The 26,635-nt window shown below is 34.8% G+C and overlaps 1 protein-coding gene across 1 annotated transcript in view; it reads right to left on the bottom strand.

The window, feature by feature from the left end:
- Window positions 1-26,635, bottom strand: part of UBR1 (ubiquitin protein ligase E3 component n-recognin 1) — a 124,891-nt gene that overhangs the window by 76,748 nt on the left and 21,508 nt on the right. Inside the window, exons 4-12 of the mRNA XM_004687871.2 lie at window positions 16,657-16,767; window positions 10,406-10,536; window positions 8,488-8,626; window positions 7,660-7,722; window positions 7,294-7,417; window positions 6,604-6,711; window positions 5,894-5,982; window positions 3,874-3,972; window positions 2,220-2,377 (exon numbers count right to left, since the gene is read on the bottom strand). Coding sequence (XP_004687928.1) covers window positions 2,220-2,377; window positions 3,874-3,972; window positions 5,894-5,982; window positions 6,604-6,711; window positions 7,294-7,417; window positions 7,660-7,722; window positions 8,488-8,626; window positions 10,406-10,536; window positions 16,657-16,767 — 1,022 coding nt within the window. The remainder of the gene's footprint in view (window positions 1-2,219; window positions 2,378-3,873; window positions 3,973-5,893; window positions 5,983-6,603; window positions 6,712-7,293; window positions 7,418-7,659; window positions 7,723-8,487; window positions 8,627-10,405; window positions 10,537-16,656; window positions 16,768-26,635) is intronic.

Genomic DNA, 26,635 nt, shown 5'->3' with positions numbered 1-26,635 from the left:
ACCAAAAGCAATTTATAGATGCAATGCCATTCCAATAAAAATTTCAGTAACATTCATCAAAGAAATAGGACATTCATCAAAGAAATTCATATGGAGCCACAAAAAAAACCTCGAATAGCCAAGGCTCTCCTGAATAAGAAAGAATGGAATGGGGGTATCACACACCCAGACAAAGCCATAATAATAAAAAATGCATGGTACAGAAACAAGAACAGAATACAGACCAATGAAATCAAATAGAAAGCCCAGATATAAACCCACAGGCTTATGTACAGCTAATCTTTGACAAAGTAGCAAAGAATATGCAATGGAGCAAAGAAAGTTTGTTCAATAAGTGGTGCTGGGTAAACTGGCTGCTATGTGCAATAAAACAAAGCTAGATTACTACTTCACACCATACACAAAACCCAAATCAAAATGGATTAAAGAACTAGACATGTAAGACTTGAAACCATAAAATATATTGAAGAAAATATTGGCAAAACACTACATGACATACACCTCAGTAACTCTTTAAAGATACATCACCCAAAGCAAGGATAATGAAGGAAAGGCTCAATAGCTGGATAGACTACATCAAATTAAAGAGCTTCTATACAGTAAAAGAGAAATTAAACAAAACAAAGAGACACCCCACTAACTAGGAGAAAATTTTTGCACAAAATACTAATGATAAAGGACTGATCACAAAGATATACAGAGCTGACAAAACTCAACAAAAATAAAGTGAACAACCCTATCAAAAAATGGGGAGAAAAGCTAGAAAGATACTTCTCCAAAGAGGAAATGCAGACAGTCAACAGGCATATGAAAAAATGTTCAACATCACTTGTAATAAGGGAAATGCAAATCAAAATTACAATGAGATACCATCTCACACCAGTGAGAATGGCACATATTAAAAAAACTAGCAATAATAAATGTTAGTGAGGATGTGGATAAAAAGAAACTCTCCTACACCCTGGTGGGAATGCAACCTGGTCCAATCACTATGGAAAGCTGCGTGGAGGTTCCTCAAACTGCTAAAAATGGAGCTTCCATATGAACCAGCAATTCCATTCCTAGGTATCTAACCAAAGAACACAAAAACATTAATTTAAAAGGACACCTGCAAACCCATCTTTATTGCTTCTCTATTTGCAATAGGGAAGATGCAGAATCAACCCAAATATTCAAAAATAGATGACTAGATCAGAAAGATATGGTACATATACACAATGGAGTATTACTCAGCAATCACAAAAGAAACTCATGCCATTTGTGTCTATGTGGATGGAGCTGGAAGGGATCATGTTTAGTGAAAAAGTCAGAATGAAAAAGAAAAATCCTGGATGGTTTCACTCATAGCAGGACTGTAAGGGATCAGGAAAAAAAAAAATAATAAAATAAAAACTAAAATCAACAACTATAAGCCAGAGACATTCTATGGGGGCGGACCAGGGGGAGGGTCAAAACAGGGGTGGGAGGAACGCATGGGACTATGATGATGTCACATGGGTGAATTGGTGGTAGGAAGTCCACCAGGATTACAACTGAGATGAAAAAATGTACAAAATGAAGAATGATGTAAAAAATATATATTTAAATAAGAAAAAAATAGACTAAATGAAAAATACTTTATATTAATACCTCCCTAAAAGAAATTAATTTTTTCAAGTTCATGACTTATTGAATAGTTGATATGTTGTAATCCTGATAATATTCACCATCAATTCCTAAAATAAATGGAAATTATTTCCTTTTACGTTCAATGATCCCAAATATGATATCTCATGTGATTCTAAGTTTAGTTTAAAAGGAAAATCTCAGTTCCCTTTTGAAAGAAAATCTTAAAGTGCTGATAAATATCAGCAACTCAGTTATACATTTGAAGGAATAAGTTAAAGAAATACACATCAGTACAATCATCTGACACTATGCACAAACAAAGTGAAAGGGGATGTGTAGAAGTGCGTAGAAGGCATGGTAATTACAATTCATTAGTGACTCCCAAGAGTACCAAGTTCCTGTGACAGGCCCCTCCTTAGTACTTTCTTTATTACCCTGACTTTAAGTGAGGACCTCACTTAAAACATGTATTGACATGAGACAGTAACAGTTCTTTGTGCTTGCCATCATAAAGAAACTCCTGACAACCAAAAGAACATAGATTTGTTTATAAGACAGAACAAATTAGCATTATTAACAGGTACCCTCACCTTTTGACTTGCACAACTTACTTTAGATCACATATTACTGCGTAGACTCTTCCCAATTTGTCCTGGCTATACCCCTGGAAGTTGAACTTATTGTTCCTGTCCAAGTACTCAGGCAACACTTCTAGCAGAGTTTCAGTAATGACAGAGATAACATTCTGCTCTTCAATAAGATGTCGAGCCTGCACAGTATTTAAAAAATGTCGCTTTCAGTATTAACTCATTATTGTATGAACTTTACTTATTCATTTGGTTAACTTATTAAGTAATTCTTTAAAAAAAGAAAGATTTATTTATTTATGCATACAGAACTGGGGTACAGGCCAGGGTGCGGGGCTTGAGAGGATTCACCAGAGACAGAGCGGGGATCAGAACAGGCAGATGTACTGAAATACACTGCTGAGGAGGGGAGCAGGTGCCATGCTATATGGGTCACACCCTGGCCAGAGATCAAAGTCATGTTGCAGTGGCCACGATAGCTTTGTGGTGTTGTGCTTTTAACCTGATGCACCACCAGGGAGGGCCCATTGTTAAGTTATTTCTTATGTTCAATGTTCAGTTACCATCAAACATGAATGCTTAGTTGCACAGAATAGCAATTTCCGATAAACTATTTTCTAGAGTAAAAATTTCATACTCCTAAGTAACTAAAAACCACTTGTCTGGACACCCCAAGCTCACTATACAGGCTTTCTACATAAATATTTACCATTAATATAACACAATGAGCAAGAACAACAACAACAGATAAGGCTTCTAGCATATTACTGTCTATTTTGGCATATCCCCCTCACTTCTACTTCAATTTCTCTTCCCTTTTCCTGTGGCCTTTGAAAAGGAAAAGTAGGAATGGTTAACCAAACAGAAGGAAAAAACAAGAATAGAAGTAGTACAGAAAGGAAACAATCCTCCACTTTCCCCTCAGGTCTGCTAGCATTAGCTTATGCAAATGCTTGACAGTCATATACATCTCCTGTTCTGTTAATCTTTTTTTTTTTTTTTTTTAAAGATTTATTTATTTATTTGTACAGAACTGGGGTACAGGCCAGAGATGCAGAGGGTGAGAGAATTCACCAGAGACAGAGCGGGGAGCAGAACAGGCAGATCGACGAAGTACACTGCTGAGGGGAGCAGCGGGCAGGTCAGGAGAGGTCTGCCACGCCATGTGGTCGCCTCCGGGGCAGGCGGGAATCGAACTCATGAGGAAGTGGCTTTAGCTTCTCAGTGCTGTGCTTTAACCCGCTGCGCCACCAGGGAGGGCCGTGTTCTGTTAATCTTAATCTATCCCCACCCCCACCTCTCAAACTAAAGAACAGAAAAAAAAAAACAAAAAAAAAAAAACAAAAAAACCCCTGGATATTGAAAAGACACCACTCCTAGGTTACTCTAGAAGCTGATCTGTGACTGTCCTCCATAGGGATCGGGACTTTAGGGCAAAGGCAGCACCTTCACTCAGACTCTACCAATTACCTACTCTTTGCATGCTGTAACACTCACATACAGATGCCAGTCAAGTATTATTTAATTTCCCAAATGGAATAGCCCAACAGATTCTGAAATAATTTTAATTTTATTCAACACTAAAGCAAAACTCTCAAAAAATAAGTTTTACTTAGAGTACACATCCCAGAAATTAAAAAAAAAAAGTATATATATATATATATATATATGTATATACCAGAGTAGGAACAGTAAACATCTGAACTGAGAGTGCAGTAACAGAGATACTTCTGTCATGATCATCGCTGATATATTCTTTCTGCAGTTGTTTATAATACTGAAAGATATAATAAATGAAGATTCAATTATAAAATTATTACCAAAACCTCTCAAAATCCCAGTTTTCTTAACAGTTGCTGTAAATTTGTTTCTATGTATACGATGACAAATATCATTCCAGTTTATTAAGGGGAGATATTATGGTCAACAAAAAATACGATGAGTAAAACATACAAAATATGGATTCAGCTACCTAACTAGTAGAACTGGAAGTAAAAACCATTAAAACCCAAAAAACATACAAACACAGGTAAAAGTAACAGAGAACTGCAAAAACACAGTATATCCTTATTTTCCTTTTTCTATTTTATAAATACAGTTTTTTAACATTATTCTTCATTTTGTACAGTTTTTCATCTCAGTTGTAATTCCTGTGGACTTTCCACCACTATTTCACCCATGTGCCATCACCATAGTCCCATATGTTCTTCCTACCCCAGTTCTGATCCTCTTCCCTTCTTCTCCCCACATAGAGTATCTTTGGTTTACAATTGTTAATTGAAGTTCTTTTTTATTTTATTACAATTACTCACTCTTTCTCTCTCTACATATATATGTACACACACACATATATATATATTCCTGATTAGCAGAACTATGTTTAAAGTGTTTAAAAACTAATATGATCTAGAAAACCAACTAATCAGGTTAAATCCAAGCTTAAGCAGAAAGAAAGTGACTGTAAATAATCTCTCAACAGCAATGATGCTTACCAGCTGAAAATCAATCCTGACATACTGGGAAAATAAAAATAATAATACCCTGCCACATATCAAATATCTATTATATGTAGGCATCATTAGATCCTTGACCTATCCACTGGAACTCCTACAATGTTTAAAAGGTAATCATGGTATTTAAAGAAAAAAAAAAAAGAGTAGGGACAACTGCTTTTGTACAAAAAGAAAAATGTAATTTCAGATCATACATATGTAATTTCAGATCACACATATTCTACCTACAAGAATTTTAGAATAGAGTTGATATTACAAGTTGTTATCATCTTTCAAGACACCAAATCGTCTTAGCCACTTTTAGCAATCGACTTATAAAATACAGGGAGTGCAGATAACTTATCCCATAGTATCATTTGCCTATGACAATCATTATTTTACTCTGCATCCATTTTATTCCATATTGGATCCTACTTCAGGTTTGTCTTTTAAGTTTTACAGAATGGCTTGCATCTCAAATCAGAGGAAAACAGCAAGTGTTTATTGGAAATCCTTGTATAAGGCAAAAGGGAAAGGTTAAATAAAAGAATTTCCTGTTTCATATAACCTTACAATCTAAATCAACACACAAAAAATATACAGCAATGGTAGCAACATGTAATAGATCAACAAATAGCATTAAAAAGATCTAAGTTTTAGCCTCAAACAGGTCTAAGTACATGCCTGCCTATCAATTCTTGTCTCCCTTCAGCAAGCATATCTGGTTCTTTTCCCCTGCCCTGCTTTTCAACTAATTACTTCTACCCTTTTATTTACTTACATTTTCTTACACTGTTGTTCATTTTTGTATGGTAATTGTTTTCTCCCCTCAGGTGTAGATGCCATGTTTCTCTGCCACCATATCACCCCAGAACTATCACCATATTGCCTTGTGTTCTTCCTTCCCCTATTTTGATCCTTTTACTGTTGTTTATACTTTACTAACAGGCAAATAACTAAGAAGGATGAATGCATTTTTAAATGTGATAATTCCCTATTGCATTATCTAGGTAAGAATTAAGCCATTTTCCACCTAACTCATCTCCCAGACTACTATTTCCATAACACCAAATGTGAAAATAAATGAAATTTTGACAAAGAAATGAGTCATAAAATTAATATTCTTATCTCCTTTGTTTCTATTTTTCAATTACAAAAACTGTTTCTATTTTTATTTGTTGGTATCTATTTATAAAGAGCAATTACCTTCACAAATTCCATAGCAAAGAATTTTTTGTATTCCATCTCCATAAAAAAACTGCTGAAGATCAATTCATGAAGAATCTTACGGGCACCTATAGATCATTTTGGAGGGAAGTTGGGGAAGTATCACCAAGGCAAAAAAAAACATTCCAGCTATTAGAAGTGGCAGAATATTATAAAAATAGTTCACATAGACTTCAAGGACTCCAGTAAGAGTAGCATTTATTACACTAATATTTAATAGCTAGAATTTAAAATACATACATATATTGCCTTTCCCTTTTTCTTTACCCCTTTCACCACTTTATTTACTTTATTCTACCTTTCCCAATCTTCTTCACTCCTTTTCTTTCTATTTCACTAAAACTACAACTACTCTAAGCCTTTACTTTTTCAGTCTCTCATTTTTTACTTCTTGTTCTTCATTTAGGTTTTTAAATTGAAAATTAACATAATTTTAATAATGGCACTAACATGAAAACATACATATAGCTGTTTTGTTACTGACCCTGACTAAATGAGAAGGTACTTCAAATGAAAGAAAATATCTCTTGGTTTTAACATGGAAGAATACATATTGATAGTTAACTTTAAAGCATAATATCTTGTCAACCAAAGTTACTTGGTTTCTTAAAAAACAAGAGATTATAGCTCCACTGGAAAATCATAATCTTCCTTTGCATCATGGCAAGCAGCCTAAGCAAAATACCCACCTTTATAAAGTTTTGCATCCCAAAGCATTAACCTGCTTATGAGACAGGGATTCTCAGAGCCTGGTTCTTCCCTAAGGCATGCTTGGCAAAAGATCTGTCTAAAGTCACCTATAAACAAAAGAAGTTACATAATTTTTATTCTTGTAGTAGCCCTTTTAAAAATACTTTTCCTGTAACATGAAATGATGAACTAAATTTAATCTTCCCATACTTGATGTCAAGAATAAATCTGTTAACATCAAAGAATCAAGAGTCAATAAAATATTATTTATGGAACTTAAGATGTAATTCTAAAAATTAATCAAAATGTATAAACCAAGCAAAGGAAGATTTATTTTTTATTTTTTTAACGATTTTTTTTATTTTTGCATACAGACTAGAACAGGCCGTAAGAGGATTCACCAGTGACAGAGCCGGAAGCCAAACAGGCAAATCTACTGAAGTAAACTGCTGAGGAGAGCAGGGGGCAGGACAGGAGGGGTCTGTCATGCTATGTGGGTCACCTCCCTGGCAGAGGACTGAACTTGTGTTGTAGTGACTGGGGCAAGCTTCAAAGTGCTGTATCTTAACTGGCTGTGCCACCAGGGAGGGCCCAGGAAGGTTTATTTTTCTACTCAATGACAATTTGAAATTTGTGACTATAAAAACAAAGCATTTTATGTGAAATAAAAAAATAGGCTATATCCTTACTTGAGTAACTCATAATTTTGTTCATCCAGGAACCAAGACGTAAAGCAAATTTCTGATGAGCCATAACTTCAGAGTTTAATACTTCTACATGAAGTGGATGTTGAGAGACATTTTCTGAGTGACTCTACAAATGAAAGACATATTGAAAAAGAAAAATAGTTAAAATTTTTTGTTTTAACTAAGTAACATACTCTCCAAAAAAAGGAATCATATAAAAGTTCACAGTTCCAAATCTGTGTCTAACTGCACAATTACATTTTTATTTAGGATGCCAAACCATTTCAACAATATAATTGTTCTACTTGGGTTCTTATACTGTACATTCCTCTTAAAATTCTCCTTTTGTTCCTAATTAAAAAAAATTACCTTTATATCTTCCTTTGCTTCCTGGCAAGCAGCAAAAGCACCTGCTTTCACAGCCCGGCGACCCTAGTTACAAATAAAAGTGAGAACTAAGTAGCAGAATGATGATCTCAATAAGAAATATATTTCAAAGACCTAATGAATGCTTAGTTATTAATCATTTGTCAACTGCCTAAATGTTGTAAAAAGGGCAATACCTAAAATACAAAAACAAATGTTTAATAGAAGTTTGAGAACTTTCAACATCACCAGCAAAGAAATTCTTTACCATGGTGGATTTCCTGCTTGGCAAGAATGTCAGTTCTTTACTTACTACAATATAGTCCATTTCTACCAATTCCTTAAGTCCTACACTAATTAAGTAATGCCATACTGTTTAATATTTCTTCTATTTACGTGAGGAACACATTCCTTCTAAATACCTGATAATAATATGTAAAACCTGAATTACAGAATTATTATCTTAAAAATAATTTTAATAATAAAATCTCAGAAACAACCATAATTCATAATTCATGCATTTATTCATTCAATTGAAAACAATAAAGCTAGATCAAAATTGAAGCGACATTCTTCACTCCTTTCTGCCAAATGCATTTGGAAATGTTCAAATTATTTAGAATTAAAGAAGACAATTACAAATAATTACCTAAAACTATACTGAACACAGAAAACTCAAGTTTTAACCAATTTTCCTAGGACTACAAGGAAGAAATGAAGAGGATGGTTGTACTTAATATAATACTAAGGCACCTGGCAAAGTCAACAGTCAACAATGGCTTCAGAAAATCAATGTTAAGATAACAGCATACTTCTAGTAAAGCCACGAACCTCTTTGTCTATAGCAGTGGTGTGCAGCTGTGCTTCTGCAAGCTCACAGTCAAGCGCTCTCTGCAGGCTGTATATGACGTGGTCATATGAATGGTGTTCATCATTAAAAAGGACACAATAATACTTTTCACTTTTCTCCCTGTTTAAAAAAAAAAAGATGTATATGTATACAAGTATTCAGATAATAGCACAAATAAAAAAATATATGGAATAGGCTAAAATAACATACAACATCTATACTGATACAGCACAATATATTTCCTATATATGGGAAAGTACCCCTGGTATAGGACATGATTTGAAGTGGTGCAGTATGGGGCAGCTAAAAAACTCTGATTAAAGTGTATTTTCTATGTTTTTTCCCTAATTTTTCTTATTGCTCTCAGAAGTAAATTATTATAATTTAGTGGCAACAGATCTTTAATATCATTCTTACACTAATCTCCCACTCTTACAAAAGAAGACAGGTTTCTTGCTCAGAACCTTCAAGCAGGCAAGATTTTTAGTAAGGTTTTACAAATACATTGTTACTGAATTTATTTTAACTGATACTGGTTTTATAGTACATTTTAGTGTGTGTGTGTGTGTGTGGAGAGAGAGAGAGAGAAAGTGCCAGCACTATCATTTGACCGAGGGACTTTAGACAGGTCACTTCAAATTTTTCTGCTGAGATGACAGTGTGTCTAATCACTCTAAAAAAGTGCATTACCTATATTTGTGAATGGTGAGAAATTATCTATATTTGTCAGTGGTGAGGAAACAACTGTCATGGGCTACATAAGTGTCATGTTATTGACACGTTTTAAACTGTTTACAATAAATTTTTACAAGAGACTCAATTGAGTGTCATAACTGAGATTTTCTAAGAGTCTTAGAAAAACTTCTCTATAATCACAATGCCAATAACCAGTGAGAAGAACAAAAACTTAGATCTGTGAATCTTCAGTTTAGAGTTGCCTACATACCCAATCACACTCAAGCAACTCTCCCCCCACCCTCTTTTTTTAGGATAGCAGATTGCTGGCATTATATTTTCCAACAAATTTGTTAAAACTTTTTTTTAATCAAAACTTTTGTAGACATAATTTCATAATTTCTAATGACCCTTATTTCCTCCCTGCATCTTATGGCCCAGCAAGGATAAAGACAGTAATATTTAATGCTTTTATAAATTAAAATTCTTAATTCTCTACCCTTCCAAAATAAATAAACCAAAGAACTGAGTCAACTCAAAGAACAACTTTATTTAGATTTGTGGTGCAACTGTGTGTATTTCCTAAAATTAAACAGAAAAATTCCTTCAAGGCCAAACTGCATTTCAGGTGTGAAATTCCCACTTTTTTTTGTAAGTGAAGAGCAAATATTAGTGTCACTGAAAGACTTAAGACTATTAGAAACTGCTGATTTTGGCTAATAAGTTTAAATCTATACAACTGAAGTAATCCTACACACCAAATATGTAAGGCAAAGGGCTATTTCATTTGTACCATCAAACTTTTTTGATGGTAAGACCTGGGTTAAAGGGAGACACATTGTTCTGATGTGCTTGTCTTTATTCACAAACCTCTCGGGGAAACTAAGAGATTGGTCTAGGCCAGCACCAGAGGAGGCAATTTGTTTTTCTACCTGGATCAGTGCATGCTAGGTCCTCATCTATCATTTAGAACAAGGCCCTTCAAATGCTTTCTCTTAGAAACCCCTGAGTGACTCTTCTTTTAGCTTTACTTCTATGTAGTAGCTAGCAGTTCATCTCATACACAAAGGTATTTGGAAGTATTCCTAAGAAATAATTTTCTATAAACTCACTATGATGACAATAAAATAGTAAATAACTATGAAAACATGTAACACTCATTTTGCATAACACTTATTTTGATAATCAATCCTGTAACTTCTTCCTTTTGAAAACTTTCCCCACCTTATCTGAAGTTCAGGAGGTAGCTCTTTTTCCTCTTCCCAGATAGTCATTTCTACAATGTATTTTATCACTGAAGGGAATATTTTCCTGGCTTGGGCAATTACCTCTTCAGTCAGTGGACAACGTAAATTCTGTAAGAAAGTATAGAAAAACATTCTAACAACACTATACATAAATAAATGGGTGAGGATGATAATGTCATTAATTTATACAAAATATTCTAATAAAATCATTACATTTCTCTAGGAACAAACTCAAATTGAAGTCAAGAGGATTGTTATTCAAATTACTTTAGACTAACTCCTTATGACCAAGGTGGTAAAACAGATGACAGAAAGGAGGCAGAATTATATGAATGTCATCTCTGCCCTTTTGAGTAGTCTAATAATATAACAGCAAAGAACAGGGTACCTCCTTCTAGCTAACAAAAACTTTTCTTGTAATTTACTCAATTGATTCTCATTGCTACCCTGCAAAATGGCAGGGAATTAATGACATTTAAAGGAAAAGGAACCCATCTAAGGTCAAAAGCCTATCAAAATAACCAGGGGCAAGGTAAGACCTGGGTCTTTTAACCCCTACAGAAAAACAATATTCTTTTCATTACTTATACCACCTCCTTAAATAAAAGGCTTGTTTAAATATAAATTAGCTATTTTGGAAAGCAGTGCAATCATTTTGGAAAAGTGACTTCATAGTTGATCAAAATGTTAAGCATAGTTACCATACAAACCAGCAATTCCACTCCTAGATATCCCTATCCAAGAGAAGAGTAAACATATGTCCACACAAAGTTTACAAATATTCAAAGCAGCATTATTTAATATGTCCCCAAAATAGAAACAACCCAAATATATGTCAACTGGTAAGTGCATAAATAAAATATGGTGTATATCTATATACACTTGGTAAATCTCCATTATGCCCAGCACAATGCCATGTACCTGGCAACGTACGGATTTCACATTTACCAAAGAAGGGATGAAACAGAATGCTAAGTACACAGAATTGTGTCGGCAGATGAGTTAACTAATAATATGCTAGACATAAGGTGTCCTTTTCTTACCTCTAGATCATGAGTCAGTTCCAGAATATTCAGGTCTAATTATAATATAAAGAAATCCTACATGTATTCAGTTCAGAACTAACTTCCACTGTTCTGATGCTCTGTAACTTGGAAAAACCCAAAACAGGGTGCTTCCTGGTGGTGCACTGGGTTAAAGTGCAGTACTATGAAGCTCTCCACATGTATCTTCTGCAGCATGCGTTCTATACCCCACCAGGTTGCTGACCCACATGGCGCAGCAGAACTTTCCTCACCTGCCTGCTGCTCCCCTCAGCAGTGTATTTCATCTCTGCCCTTTTGAGTAGTCTAATAATATAACAGCAAAGAACAGGGTACCTCCTTCTAGCTGTTCCCCACTTGTCTCTGCGGAATCTTCTCACCCCCACACCTCTGGCCTGTACCTCAGTTTTGTATGCATAAATAAATAAATCTTTAAATAAGAAAGAAAGAAAAACCCAAAACAGACCAGAGAAACCTGAGGAGGAGGATGAGAAGGCTAGTTTTGTAAAATCAGTAAGCGAAATTAATTCCCAAGGATTCTTCAGCTAAAGTACAGTCTTCTGGAATGCCTTGTTACAAAATGAATAGGATATAAAAATCAAGCTACAAAGCACTCTCTGACTATAAGCCAAAATATTTTAAAATCCTTTAAAATATATTAGAGGAAGAAACTGAAATTCAAACAAAAACAAGAGATGAATTGCATGGGTTGAAAAACTGGATAGAATGTTTCAAGTAATGGATAGTTGGTGCATTTAATCAAATCATAGGCGCTCAAAAAATATCTGCCAAATGAAATAATAATCTAACATAAAAGGAAGAGAAATGAGACAATCTAAAAAGAGTGCTGAATGATAAAGTTAATGGGGAAAAATGCTAACAATAGGTGACTCGGGATAGAATGTATGACTATTATTTGTACTATTACTATTTTTGCAAATTTTTCTAAATTTGAATTTATTTCCAAATTTCAGATTAAAATTTTTGCAGCAATCTAGAATCTAAAAATGTGATTTTTCAGACCCAATTCTTGTCACTGGCTAGCTATTTAAACCTGGGCAAGTCATTTACTGAGTCTCTGTTTCCACATCTGTAAAATGTAGCTGTTTTCACATCTATCCATACCTGATAAAATAATAATGAAGATAAAATTATATAATGCATGTGATGATGGTTATTAAATTATTAAATACTTATTATAATAATTATTAAAATGATATAATACTGATGCTGATTATTAGCTAACATTAGCTGGGTTCTCTTTTTTTTTTTTTTTAAGATTTATTTATTTACGCATACTGAACTGGAGTACAGACCAGAGGTGCAGGGTTGATGATAGAATTCACCAGAGACAGAGTCAGAGTGCAGAGCAGAAGAGGCGAGGTACACTGCTGAGGGGAGCAGTGGGGAGACATGTGGGTCACCTCCCTGGCCAGGGATCAAGATCATGCTGTGGTGGCTGTGGAGAGATTTATAGTCATTAACCTATTGTGCCACTTGGGAGGGCCCTAGCTGGGTTCTTATAATATGCCAAGTATACTCTAAGGCTGAATACTTCATAGGTACTATCTCATTTAATTCTCATAGCACGGCAAAGCAAATATTATTTTCTCCAACATAGAGATAAAGAAACGAAACTGTAAAAAGGCTGAATAACTTTGCCAGGGTCACAGAGCTAGTTAGGAGGTCTATAAAGCAGAGATTAAGGACACCTTACTTAGGTCCTCTGCAGATATGGTCTTCTGCTTCTACTAAAGACAATACCTCTCCCAGATGTTTTCCATTTACAGTGTTGTGAAACAGAATATACTACGTATGTGAATGGTCTCACAGCTCACATAATGCACAATATTTGGGGTTTCTTAATAATAGACCAGTATCTTTCATCATATATTGCAATGTTTTTTCCACTTTGTCTTTAATCTCATGATTTACCTGTTTGCTATAAAGAGATTATAAATTTATCAAGCTTTTCCTCGTTATGACTTCTGAATTTTAGAAAGGCTGATCTACTTCAAGATTATTTAAAAAATTGACTTATTTCCTTCTAATAAGCTTATAATTTCTTTCCTACAATGAACTTTGAAAAGACATTTGGGATATATCTAATATTAGCACTGGCCAAACTATATTTTTTACTCAATTTGGTAACCAGTTACCCCACAAATCTGAAATCCTAACAGTACTACCAATTTGGGTTTACATTCTCTTTTCTATTCCATCATCTGCTCTTTATTCCTATACTAACAATCACATTGTTTTTATTACTGTAGTTCTTCATTACATTTTAAACCTACTCATGCTCACAACTCTTCTTTTAAGCTTTTTCTGGTAATTCTTACAAATTACTTTTCCAGAATTTGGAGTTACTTTTCAGGTTCTAAATGGCTGTTCTTCTGATTGAAAATATATTAAAGATTAATTTGGGGAAAATATTATTTGTTTGATAATGAATTTTCTAATTCAAGAATGAAGCATGTCTACTAACATTTTTTCTTTCATGCTCACCAGTGAATAGGTCTAAAATTATCTTGAAATAATTTTTAAAAATTATTTATTTATTATTTTTAAAGTACTTTATCTTGCTTGATGCTATAGTGAATGGTATCTTTTCCTCCACTATATTTTCTGAAATCTATTATTTATTAAAAGGTGTCAAGAAATATTTGTTGAGTAGTGTGGTAAAAACTGGATAATCACATGCAAAAGAAAGAATCTAGAATTTTTAAAAATACTTATTTTCTTGACTTTACTTGATTTCTCTCATCAGGTATAGTCTCAATACTTCTCCCACCACCATATCATCCATGACTCATCACCATAGTTTCATGTGCTCTTCTGCCCTGTTTTGACTCCTCTCTTTTCTCCTCTCCTGCTTTAAACCTGAGATCTATGTTCAGCTTGCAAGGTGTCTTTTTATCCTGAAACTTTGTATGGTGAAAGTAGAATGCTATTTCCTACCACACACAAAAGTTAATTCAAAATGAATTAAAAACTTGAATGTAAGAAGGGAAACCACAAAATACATGGAAGAAAACATAGGCAAAACATGCTACTACATTGTTTTCAACAAATGGAACTACATCTAATTAAAAGGCTTTTGCACAGGGAAGACTGTCAGTAAAACAAAGGTACTCCATTGAATAGGAGAAAATATTTGCATAACACACATCTGACAGGGATTAATGTCCAAGAACTACAAAGATCCCATACAGAGCAACAAGAAAACAAGTAACCTGATCAAAAATGAGAAGAACTAAAAAGACAATTTGTCAAGAAGACATACAAATGGCCAACAGGTACATGAAAAATATGTTCACCATCACTTACCAAGGAAATGCAAATTAAAACCACAATGAGATACTTCCTTACACCATTGAGAATAGATCATATCAAGAAGACCAGACACAAGTGTTGGTGAGGGTGTGAGGAAAAGGAACTTTCTTAAATTTGGAGGAGGAAATCAGTGTTGGAGTTTCTCAAGAGACTGAAAATGGATTTGCCATATATATAAATACATATACATATATAATGTATATATATACACAATATATACATATATATACATATATGTATATATATACATTGTGTATATATATAGTATATATATATATACAATATAAACTCCAACACTGATTTCCTTCTTCAAATCTAAGAGAATTATATATATATATATATATTTATATATGGCAAGTCCATTTATATATATAAATATATATATACACACACATATACATATATATACAAATATACATATTTAAAAACATTTTTTAAAGATTTATTTATATATACAGAACTGGGGTACAGGCCAGAAGTGCAGGGGTGGTGAGAGGATTCACCAGAGACAGAGTGGGGAGCAGAATAGGCAGATTGTTGAAGTACACTGCTGAGGGGAGCAGCGGGAGGGTCAGGAGAGGTCTGCCTCACCATGTGGGATCACCTCTGGGGCTGGCAGGGCTTAAACTCATGCAGAAGTGGCTGTAGCTTCTTAGTATTGTGCTTTAACCCCCTGCACCACCAGGGAGGGCCCTATACACATATACATATTTTTTTAAGATTTATTTATTTATGTATATAGAACTGAAGTACAGGCCAGAGGTGCAGGGGCAGTGAGAGGGTTAACCAGAGACAGAGTGGGGAGCAGAACAGGCCAACTGACGAAGTACACTGCTGAGGGGAGCAGCGGGCGAGTCAGGAGTGGTCTGCTATGTCATGTGGATCACTCCCGGGGCAGGGATCAAACTCATGCTGAAGTGGATTTAGCTTCTTATTGCTGTACTTTAAATCACTGTGCCACCAGGGAGGGCCCTGTATAGATTTTTAAAGATTAATTTATTTATGCATACAGAACTGGGGACAGGCCAGTGGTTTTGGGGGGGAGTGGTGGTGAAAGGATTAACCAGAGACAAAGTGGGGAGCAGAACAGGCAGATATACTGAGATGCACTGCTGATGGGAATGGCGGGTCAGGAGAGGTCTGCGGTGCCATGTGGGTCACCTCCCTAGCTGGGGATGGAACTCACGCTGAAGTGGCTGCCATAGCTTCATAGTGCTGTGCTTTAACTCACTGTGCCACCAGGGAGGGCCCAGATTTGCCATATTACCCAGCTTTTCTCTCTATTTAAATAAGTTATGGTACTTTTTTGCTATCTGATCAAACAATTCACCTTCTGTATTTGCAGAGCCATATGAAGACTCTTATAATTCTTCTGTATTTGTGGTTCTATGATTATTTCTCCATTCTTCTTTCCAACTGTTTTTAATGATATTTGTTTTTCTTGATTAGGATGTTCAGTGAATAATCAATTTGATTACTTTTTTTAAAAGAAAAGCAATTAATTGAATTTATGTGTCAATTCTACTCTTTTCTAATTCATTAAAGTCTGCTTCCAGCTACCAATAATTACTTTTACTTGTAATAGTATTATATATTATTTACTCTTATCAAAGTGCTTAACAAAAAGTTTCATAAATCCATCTTTTAATTGTGAATTGATTCATCTTTAGAGAAATAAAGACAATAACTATAAAATCCTTAACTTCTCTTGAATAGTACAGAACTCCTTACATTTAAATATTAGAATATAAAAATCAGGATTATCAACAGAATTTAATTTAACCAATACACAGAACATTTATTTCTATTGCATCCAATTTACAATAAAAATAAAAATCACTATTCTTACCTCTTTCATAGCACTTGCTCTTCCCGGTTCGTGATTTATACAAAAAGGACCAGTTTTCCATGCCTCTGTGTCTCCACAGTCACAAAATCCTCCTCCAGTAGAAGTATGCATCTGATAAATTTGAAAAGTGAGTTTGCCTTGATTTCAAAATGTATTACAAAACAAGGAAGAATGATAAAGGAGACTCAAATAATAAATTCTCCACAATAATTCAACTTTGCCTTTAATGTAGTAAAAACTAAGACATATTAAAAACCACTTTGTGATCTTTCCATTACAGTTGTATGCAAGTAGGCTGTGTCTCTATCTGTGACTACTAGTTGGCAACAAGAACAAATGGGAACATGGTCTTTTCAGAAGGTCTCTGAAGGCCAGATCACTGCTTCCTGAGCTAGGGAATGGAAGCAAGGAAATCTGAGCAAATGGGATGAAGGACATGCCCTCAGGTTGCAAATTAATAATGGGTGGCCAGTATGTAATCAAAACATGAGTATCAGAGCAAGAAGCATAGGCCTGCTATGAGATTTTGAATGCTGGAGAATGGTAACGAGCACTGTGATTTGGTATTGGCAGCAGCTGAACCCAAGAGGCTACATTGCCAGAGATGGCCAGCACGCTGCAGGAGGGGTGGAGTCTCAAGGAGCAGTGGTCACCATCAATTTGGACTCTAAAAACTAAGGGTTTTAAAAACATTTGTTATATAAACATGTTCCTCTTGTGCTGAGTGCTGAAGAGACCATTCTTATCAAGGACAGAGCCAAGAAATGTTGTTTGGCAACCTTTCTTTGGGTCAGAGGTTTTTGGTGTCATTAAATTCACAAATTTTCAAATCATTACCCTTGCTCAACAGGCACATCTGTTTTTTTTACTATTGCATAAACTGGTTGTTACATTGGCTGAGGGCTTACTTAATTCCTCCTGAAATTATGTCCCCACAAAATTATCATAAACTAATACTGTTAAAAATAAAACATTTTGATTAGTGAGCAAAAATCTTGAATACTTAGTCATAACAAAAATGAGCCTTCAAAACTGATAAATGCTGCATATTCTAATTTTTAAATGTTATTTAAAATTTTTTGTACTAATATAGGACAGATTTTGAAGTGTGCAAAAATAATCTACAACACCCAGAATCTTTGCATGAAGTCTTCTGATTAAAAACACTTTTACAGGGGTGATTTGGTGATGGGGAATCCGTGGGGATTACAATTGAGATGAAAAAAAAAATGTGCAAAATGATGTAAAAATAAACTTTTTAATAAAAAAAAAGTTAAAAAAAAAAACACTTTTAAAATGGAACTCTCCTACATTGACATTGAGAATGCAAACTGGTTCAACCACTATGGAAAGCTGTGTGCAGGTTTCTCAAAGTACTAAAAATGGAGCTACCATATATAACCCAGAAAATCCATTCTAGGAATCTATCCAAAGGACATAAAAACATTAATTCAAAAAGATACCTGCACTCTTTTGTTTACTGCAGCACTATCTTACAATTGGTAAGATAATGGAAACAACACAAATGCCCAAAAATAGATGACTGGATCAAAAAGACCCAGTACATATACACAATAGAATACTACTCAGCAGTCTTAAAAAAAGATAAACTCATGCCATTTATAGCAACATGGACAGAGCTTGAAGGGATCATGCTTAGTGAAATAAGTAAGAAGGAAAAAGAAAAATATTGAATGATTTCACTTATAGGAGGAATATAGGGGAACCAAATAAGGGATGGGGGGGAGAAATAACAACAACAACAATAATAATAATAATAACAATAATAATAACAATAAAACAAAACTAGCAGGCAACCATAAATAAGAGGAAGGGCAAGAAAATGGATCAAAAGAGGGGAGAGAAGAGCACAAGGGACTATGGTGATGGATCATGAGTGAACTGATGGTGGGAATTTTATAGAAAATACACAATAATGTAAAAGATATAAATAATTTATAAAAAATACCTTAAAAAATTTTAAATCACTGCAATGACACTTACATAGTACTAATGTCCCAAAGCAAAACTAAAATTTATTCATATTTTTCCTTAAAAAAATTAAAACAGACTAATCCAGATAGCAAACGACATAAATGAATCTCCCTGAAAACTTGCCCTCCAAAACATACAATTAACAAGGAGGAGAACAATAAAATAACATGTGATGTGTATCTGCATCTTTACTAGGAGACCAAGAGTTAGTTACTACAACCTTCAAATGACTTATTCCACTAGAGTTTACCATTGCCTATCACTTTAAGCCAGTGAATGCAGACATAAGAGTGGGGAGCTTCAGGTGCTCCATAAAAGAGAGATGGATATACAGGATTGAAATGAAATAAAGACAAATTCATACACAAAAGAGAAATGTCAGTGTTAAAGTTCTAAACTCAGTTTGGGGTTTGGTGGTTCACAGGGAAAATGATCAGGACCAGAAGTGGCAACTTCAAAGAACCATGGCTTTTGTAAGACAATCAAATATGTTTTTTTAAAAAATAAAAGTGGTTACCTCTTAAAGGTGTGGTAGAGGACTTAAGGAGGAATAAAGACCCCACAGAAACAAGAGAGAAACAAGACATGGCAAATCCTTCCCTTACTTTACCACTACAAGCACAATCATTTGCATAGAAATTACATACAAAAGGACATCATTGACAGAAGAGGGCGCTTGTGAGTCCTGAACATGAAAAGAAAAAGAACAGAATAAAGTATAATATATTTAAATAAAACTATCGCCTCCCGGTCACCAAAATGGCCATGAAGAGTCACTGGGGTTAAGCTCTCTCTTGGATATAGTTATTAAGGGAGAAACTGCAGCAAACTCCAGCCAAGACTCAGATGTTTTGAATAGGATCGAAGTCAGGGGAAGAAGGAGGAAGGTGAAAGCAACAGAAAAAGAAAGGAGGGGGAGATATCCATCAGAATCCAGTTCCCCCACCCCCACCTACAAACCCAAACACCTCGACCAAGGTAAGAAAAGGAGGAGAAAAAAAACCTGACTGCAACTGGGAAAAGGTAAAAACATCTGAAAACACCAGAGGGAGAAACAAAGGTCGGCAGGTTGATTTGCGTGGGGGGAAGTAGTACTACTACAGATCCATGAGGGGGAGACCTGTGGGAAGGATAAGACTCAGCATTCTTGCCACCACTGGGAGTAGGGCAGGGGCCTGGCTGCAGCCTGTGGGAACACCTGGTCCCCTGACACAGCCAGAGGCAGGGCCACAACACTCCAGCCTTGTGCAGCCATTCTCTGATAGTGGAAGCCAGGCAGGGAGTGGCAGCCAGCATACAATACCCACCATTAACCTTAGCCAGGGCGCACCTCTGCTGCTGAAATAGGAGGGACTCTGCCATGAATGGAGTGCCAGGACCTTGGGTGCCTGGTGGGTTGTGACAGCCTGTGCTCAGCTCCCAGCCATTAGCTAGAAGTGTGACAGGGTGTGGCCACCAGGTGGGAAACAGGTGGGACTCTCACGAATAGGGAGTCCTGCATTCTTGCTTCCCAGGAACTTGGGTGCCAGGCAGGGCATGATAGCCTGCACTCAGCTCCTAGCCATTAGCTGGAAGAGTGACAGAGTGTGGCTGCAGCTCGCTGGAACAGGCAGGGATACCCTGCAGTAACAAGCCGCACACAGCACCTGATCATGAGGAGTTGGGCAATGGCAGAGCTGCCATTACTAGCACATAGTACCTTATCTGAATTGGAAACCAGGCCAGGGATGGGGCCTCTGACAACAAGACCACAAAGCCCCATTAACAACTTCAGGCAACACAGGGACTACCACCACCAATAAGAATGTGCATCCCCCAATCACAATCACAAGCTAGGAATCTCACCAACCCCCCTTAGAACAGTGGAAACACAGAGGGAGAGAGTCACCAGATACGACACTCAAACTCACCACCATACTCACAACAACAGCACCTTTGTGGAGAATTGGTGCATTAGTCGTTGCCCTGGTCTGAATACCAGCCCTCGGCCACCCTAGAAGAAGCACCCAGAAGAAATGCTCACCAATACTAGCAACACAGTGTCTCAACACATAGAAAGCATTAGGAAACAGGCGACAGGGAAAGCAAAAACACAAGTACGCAAGCAAGCCCACAGGGAAAAATTACACCACAAAAAGATCAATCACCAGAAATCAACAAAGATATAGAACTGCTCAGCCTGTCAGAGAGAGATTTTAGAATCATGATTAACAAACACAAAGAAGATGAAAAGGAAAATAATGATATGAGACAAATAATCAATGAACTGAAGAATGAAAATGAGACCTTAAAAAAAGAAAATAAAAGGAATGCAGGAGATTAAAAGACCACTGGAGGAGATAAACAATTCTGGAGAAAGCAGTGAAAACAGAATAGATGAAATGGAAGAATGAACCAGCACCCTCGAAGACACAGAAATAAAGAGAATTAAAACAAAAAGAAAGAGAAGGGAAAAAGGAAAAGGAATGAAGAAACACTGAGAGCTACCTGACATCATAAGGAAAGGAAATATCAGAGTTACAGGTCTTCCAGAATGTGAGGAGAAAGGCCAAGGAATCAAGAAAATATTCACAGAGATAATTGAAGAGCTCTTCCCAAGTATGAAGGAGATGAAAATAGACATACAATAAGCAAGGACACTAAACTACTATGATGAAAGGAGAAATACAGCAAGACACATAATAATAAAGCTTCCAAGAATCCAAGACAAGGATAAAATGAGATTGAAAAGAGGGAAGAAACAAATAACTTATAAAGGAAAACCAATCAGGCTGACATCAGACACTATGGGCAAGAAGAAAATGAGGGACATATTCAAGAACTCCAAGACATTAAATGCCAACCACGAATATTTTATTCTGTGACACTCTCCTGCCTCTCTGAAGAAACAATAAGGACATTCTCAGACAAACAGAAATTCCACAATTTTGTCATGATAAAACCCCCACTCCAAAAAATACTACAAGAACTCCATAAACCAAAGCCAACAGAGGGATGAATAAGATCAAAACAAGGAATAAAAGCACAAGAAGACAAACAAAATGGCAAATATAGGTGCCAATGTATCAATATTAACTCTAAATGTAAATGGTTTAAATTCATCAATAAAATTTGGCTGCACAGTTGCAGGCTGGATTTAAAAAAAGAATCCGACCTTCTGCTGTCTCCAGGAAACAATCTAACTACAAGGATAAAAACAGAAAGTAAAAGGATGGAAATAATCCTACAAGCAAATGGACCAAAAAAGAAGGCAGGAACAGCAATTCTTGTATCAGATAAAATAGACTTCAAATGAAAAAAGGTTAAAAGAGACACAGATGTCCACTACATTATCATTAAGGGGACAATACAGCAGAAGACATGACATTCATCAACATATACGCATCAACTGAAGGAGCACCAAAATATATCAGGAAATTATTGTCATCTATGAAAATGTGTATTAAAAAAATACATACATAGTACGAGACTTCCAATACACCACTCTCAACAATGGACAGGTCCACAAGACAAAAAATAAGCAAGGACACTAAAGCACTAAACAAGGACCTGATAGATGTCTAACAGACATCTATTGAACACTGCACCCCTCAAAATCTACATTGCTTGTGGGAATGCAATCTGGCCCAATTACTATGGACAGCTGTTTGGAGGTTTCTCAAACTGCTAAAAATGGAGCTTCCATATGAACCAGCAATCCCACTCCTAGGTGTCTTCCAAAAGGACACAAAAACACTGATTCAAAAGACATCTGCACCCCCATGTTTATTGTTACTCTATTTATAATAGGGAAGATGTGGAATTAAACCAAATACCCAAAAATAGATAACTGGATTAAAATGATACGGTACATATACACAATGAAATATTACTCAGCAATAATTAAAAAAAAAAAAACACCTCATGCCTTTTGCAGCAACATGGATGGAGCGGGAAGGGATCATGCTTAGTGAAATAAGCCAGAAAGAAAAAGAAAATACTGGATGGTTTCACTCATAGGAACATAAGAGACCGGGGGAAAAACACACAATTAGAATAAAGAAAAAAATGAGAAAAATGGAAAACTGTAAACCAGAGACATTTTACAGGAGTGGATAAGGGAATAGGATTAAAACTGGGGAGGTATGGGAAGAATGCATGAGACAATGGTGATGGCACACATGTGAATTGGTGGTGGGAAGTCCATGGGATTTCAACCGAGATGAAAAAATGCACAAAATGAAGAATGATGTAAATAGATAAATGTTTTCATTAAAAAAACAACAACAAACTATTGCCTCACAAAGAGCAAATAACACAATTAAAGACTAAGAACCATCATAACAGTGAAAAAAAATATTACAATGCTCCACACTAAACCACAAAGCCTTAAAGAAGCATGTGAATATATGAAAACATTAATCTGATTAAACCACTTTTAATAATACAAAAAATAGGGGGAGAATGGACAAACAAGGAAAAAATAAAATTTGAATTCAGAGGAAAATATAGAAAACAAAAATAATTATACCAGCAATAAATTCTAAGTATCAAAATGTCCAAGATAATAAACTCAAAAAACATAAAACATTAACAAAAAGTGTTAAAATAAATCAGGAAAACTGTCAAGAGAATGAAAACAAGATGAAGAAATACAGGGACAGAAAAAAAGGGGTTGAAATAGAAGACATACATAAAAGAATTAACATAGTATAACTGGAATCACTGAAGAAAATCAAAATAATGGAACAGAGCTAATATTTAAAACTATAATTTGAGAAAACTTCCTAAAAATAAAGGAATTTTTGAAAAGTACCCACAAGTAATTGAGAAGAAGGTCACTCAGTATGGTCAACTCCAAAATAAATCCTACTATGTTAGTTTACTTTTAAAAGTCCTGAGGGCCTTCAAGTAAAAGGCTAAAATAACACAATGGCAACTGGTACCAAATGTTTCAATAACAACATATAAAATGAGAGAATAGCACAGCAGCATTTTCAAGGAAAGAAATGCAAAATATACATTATTTCCAGCCAACCTATCGCGTACAATTTTGAAAATGTCAGAAATTAGGGAACTCTACAGAAAGTTCTTTGATCAGAGACCCACAAACTTTCTGCATAATGGGACAGAAGTTAAATATTTTAACCTTTGCAAGATATATAATCTTTGCTGAATTACTCAATTATAATGTTGTAGAACAGAAACAGCCATAAATGAATGATTATGACTACATCTCAATTTTATTTTTGAAATAAATAACTATTATCTGAGCATTATTTTAATGTCATGAGATTTTTAAGCATCATGAAATGTTCCTCCCCCCCAACAATCTAAAAAAAATAAAAAGCCATGTAAAGCTTTTGGATAATTAAAAAAAAAAAAAAAGGTACTGAGACAGATCTGACCCACAAATTGTAGTTCATCAATGCCTAGAAGATGAGCTTCATTAACAAAAAGGAAAAAGGTGATTGGGGAAATATGAGGAAAAAAGACAGCTGTTGAACATATATTTAACACTAGAACTAAGAACAAATGAAGGGTGAGGGTACAGAAAAATATAAACATTATGTGACCTGACACTCAGAAACAGAACAACTAAAAAATGGGTGAAGGAAAAGAGAAAGTAACATAATATTAACAACTATAGGACTAAATAATAAAAAGTAAATGGTTAAAAAGAACTGAAAACACTATAAAATTATTAATAAGTAGGTACCCACTGGGGGGAAAAAACACACCAAAAAAATTAGAACATACAAATCAAATTTTCTTCCTTCATATTTACAGTATATTAAAAAAACTACTCATTTATAATTACTTTAAATGTAAATATATCAAAAGTAAACACATAAACTTAGAACAGAGAATGCCATGAATGTAAGTCACAAAGTTGACATTTAAAAATTTTGTAAATTAATAACAAACATTTTAAATATCAATGATAATAAAACAAATTAAAAAAAACAGATTTTATTAAAGTTTAACAATAAACTAAGCTTATGATCCAGCAATCCTAATCCTAGGTTATTGAAGAGCAATTAAAATATGTACCCACACAAAAACGTGCACTTTCGTATTTACAACAGCTTTATTTAAAAGTTGGAAATAACACAATGGTTAGCTGGTGAACAGATGATAAATCCTGACACTCTTTTACAATGACATAATACTCAGTAACAAAAAGGAACAAACTGTTGATAAGTGAATGGCTCTCAAAAGCATTATGCTAAATGAAGCAAGCCAAGAAAAAGTAAAAAGACTGGTTAGTTAGGGACAGGCATAGAGAAAGAATGTTCTCATATCCTTTTAATGGGAATGTAAATTGGAGCAGCAATTAAAGAAAGACACATCAAAAATAAATCAAAACTGTAAATGCACATAACCTTCAATCTAGAAAATGTACCTTTAGAATCTTGCCTTAGGCATTCTTGAATTCATACACTTGTTTATATAAAAACAAAGGTATATAATTATAATATATTCCAATATTTGATGATTAGTGAAAATTGGAAACGATATGATTGTATAAAAAGGGGGAAGGGTTAAATATTAATATATATCAATAAAGCACCACCACATTATACTGTCAACTTAAAAAACAAACTGCAAAACAGAACATACAATAGGATCTTATTTATACCACACATAAACATTTCTCCTAAACATGTAAATATGTATATGTGCATTTTTTATAAATGCATAAAGATCTGTAAGACTGTAAGCTAAACTGTTTAGCTTAACAAAGAAATTCTGATGGGCCTTGTCTAAACAGCTCACTTGTACCAAGAATATTTTTATGGCTGTATTTTGGGTGAGGGCACTGTGTGCCCAAGGAGCCAGGCCACAAACCCAAGGAAGCAGATCCCTAGGGCTCACAGGTTGGAGGAGACTGCTAAAGACCCGACCCAGAGGGAGTGCCCTAATCCAAACTGTGGGAATTTTAAAAACTTTTCAGAGATCTCTGTTATAAAGAAAATGGCTAAAAGACCTTTAACATAAAAAGAAAAAAAGCTGGAAATCCTGATTTCTATGATTTCTATTTATATTCTCTTTTGGTTTAAATCTTGAAAAGGGAATATTTAGTGTACTGCCTAAGTATTTTCAATGCAATTGTGTTTCAAAACCAAAATACGATCATACATTTTCATTAAGCAGAATGTGTACAAAAAGATGATATTAAGATAAAACCTGAAGTTATTTTAATAGTTAAATTTTAACTGTCAGCTCTATGGTTTAGCCCTTTTGTTCCTAACATTTTATATCTCAATGAATGTTTATTGAAAATCTGTGTCCCGAGTACATAATAAAGACATAATAAAGTATGATAAATGGACCTTGTCCTTAAGAGTTTATTAAGGACAGGTAAAGATAAAGGACACATAAATACTTCATTGCAATTAGCAAGTAAAGATAGAGGCATACACAGGCTAAACCAGAGGAAAAAGAAGTTTGTTAGTGGGTTTTGTTTTCTTCTCTAAATATACTGAAATAGACTCTGAAATGTATTCAATGAAAGAGTACCATGTCATTCTCAAGGCTACCGGCTACTAGCTTTTAGTAGCACCTTCCAAGTCACAAGAAATCCTTAGTTAGGTGAACTCAAGTCATTATTTTGGTTTGAGTTAATTAGTATTGTGATACTTTTCTGATCTTGGCTTCTTAGAATTTAATCTACTCATCACGTCAAAGACCTTGGTCCTGTCAGTAAATATTATGGCAAAGTAATATGTCAAAGATCTGAAGTTCCTATTACCTACAAAGATGACAAAGTAACAATACAAAGGTATTCCATACTCACCATTCTAAAATAAGCAGAAACAGGAACACTAAGAACAATCAAGAAAATATATTTCAACAGCAATGGGAGACTTGTTTTTTTAAATAGTTGAATGATTTTGCTTTAAAAGTTTCTATTAAAAGATTTCTGCAAGTTCACATGTACTACTGCTTTTAACATATTTGATATAATTATTTCCTAAAGCAATTTGGCAAAAAAAAAAAA

The sequence above is a fragment of the Condylura cristata genome, unplaced genomic scaffold (assembly GCF_000260355.1).
Source record: "Condylura cristata isolate star-nosed mole 26May11 unplaced genomic scaffold, ConCri1.0 scaffold00023, whole genome shotgun sequence".
Taxonomy (NCBI): domain Eukaryota; kingdom Metazoa; phylum Chordata; class Mammalia; order Eulipotyphla; family Talpidae; genus Condylura; species Condylura cristata.
Note: the sequence above shows the minus strand (reverse complement) of the source record. Positions and strands in the feature narration are given on the sequence as shown.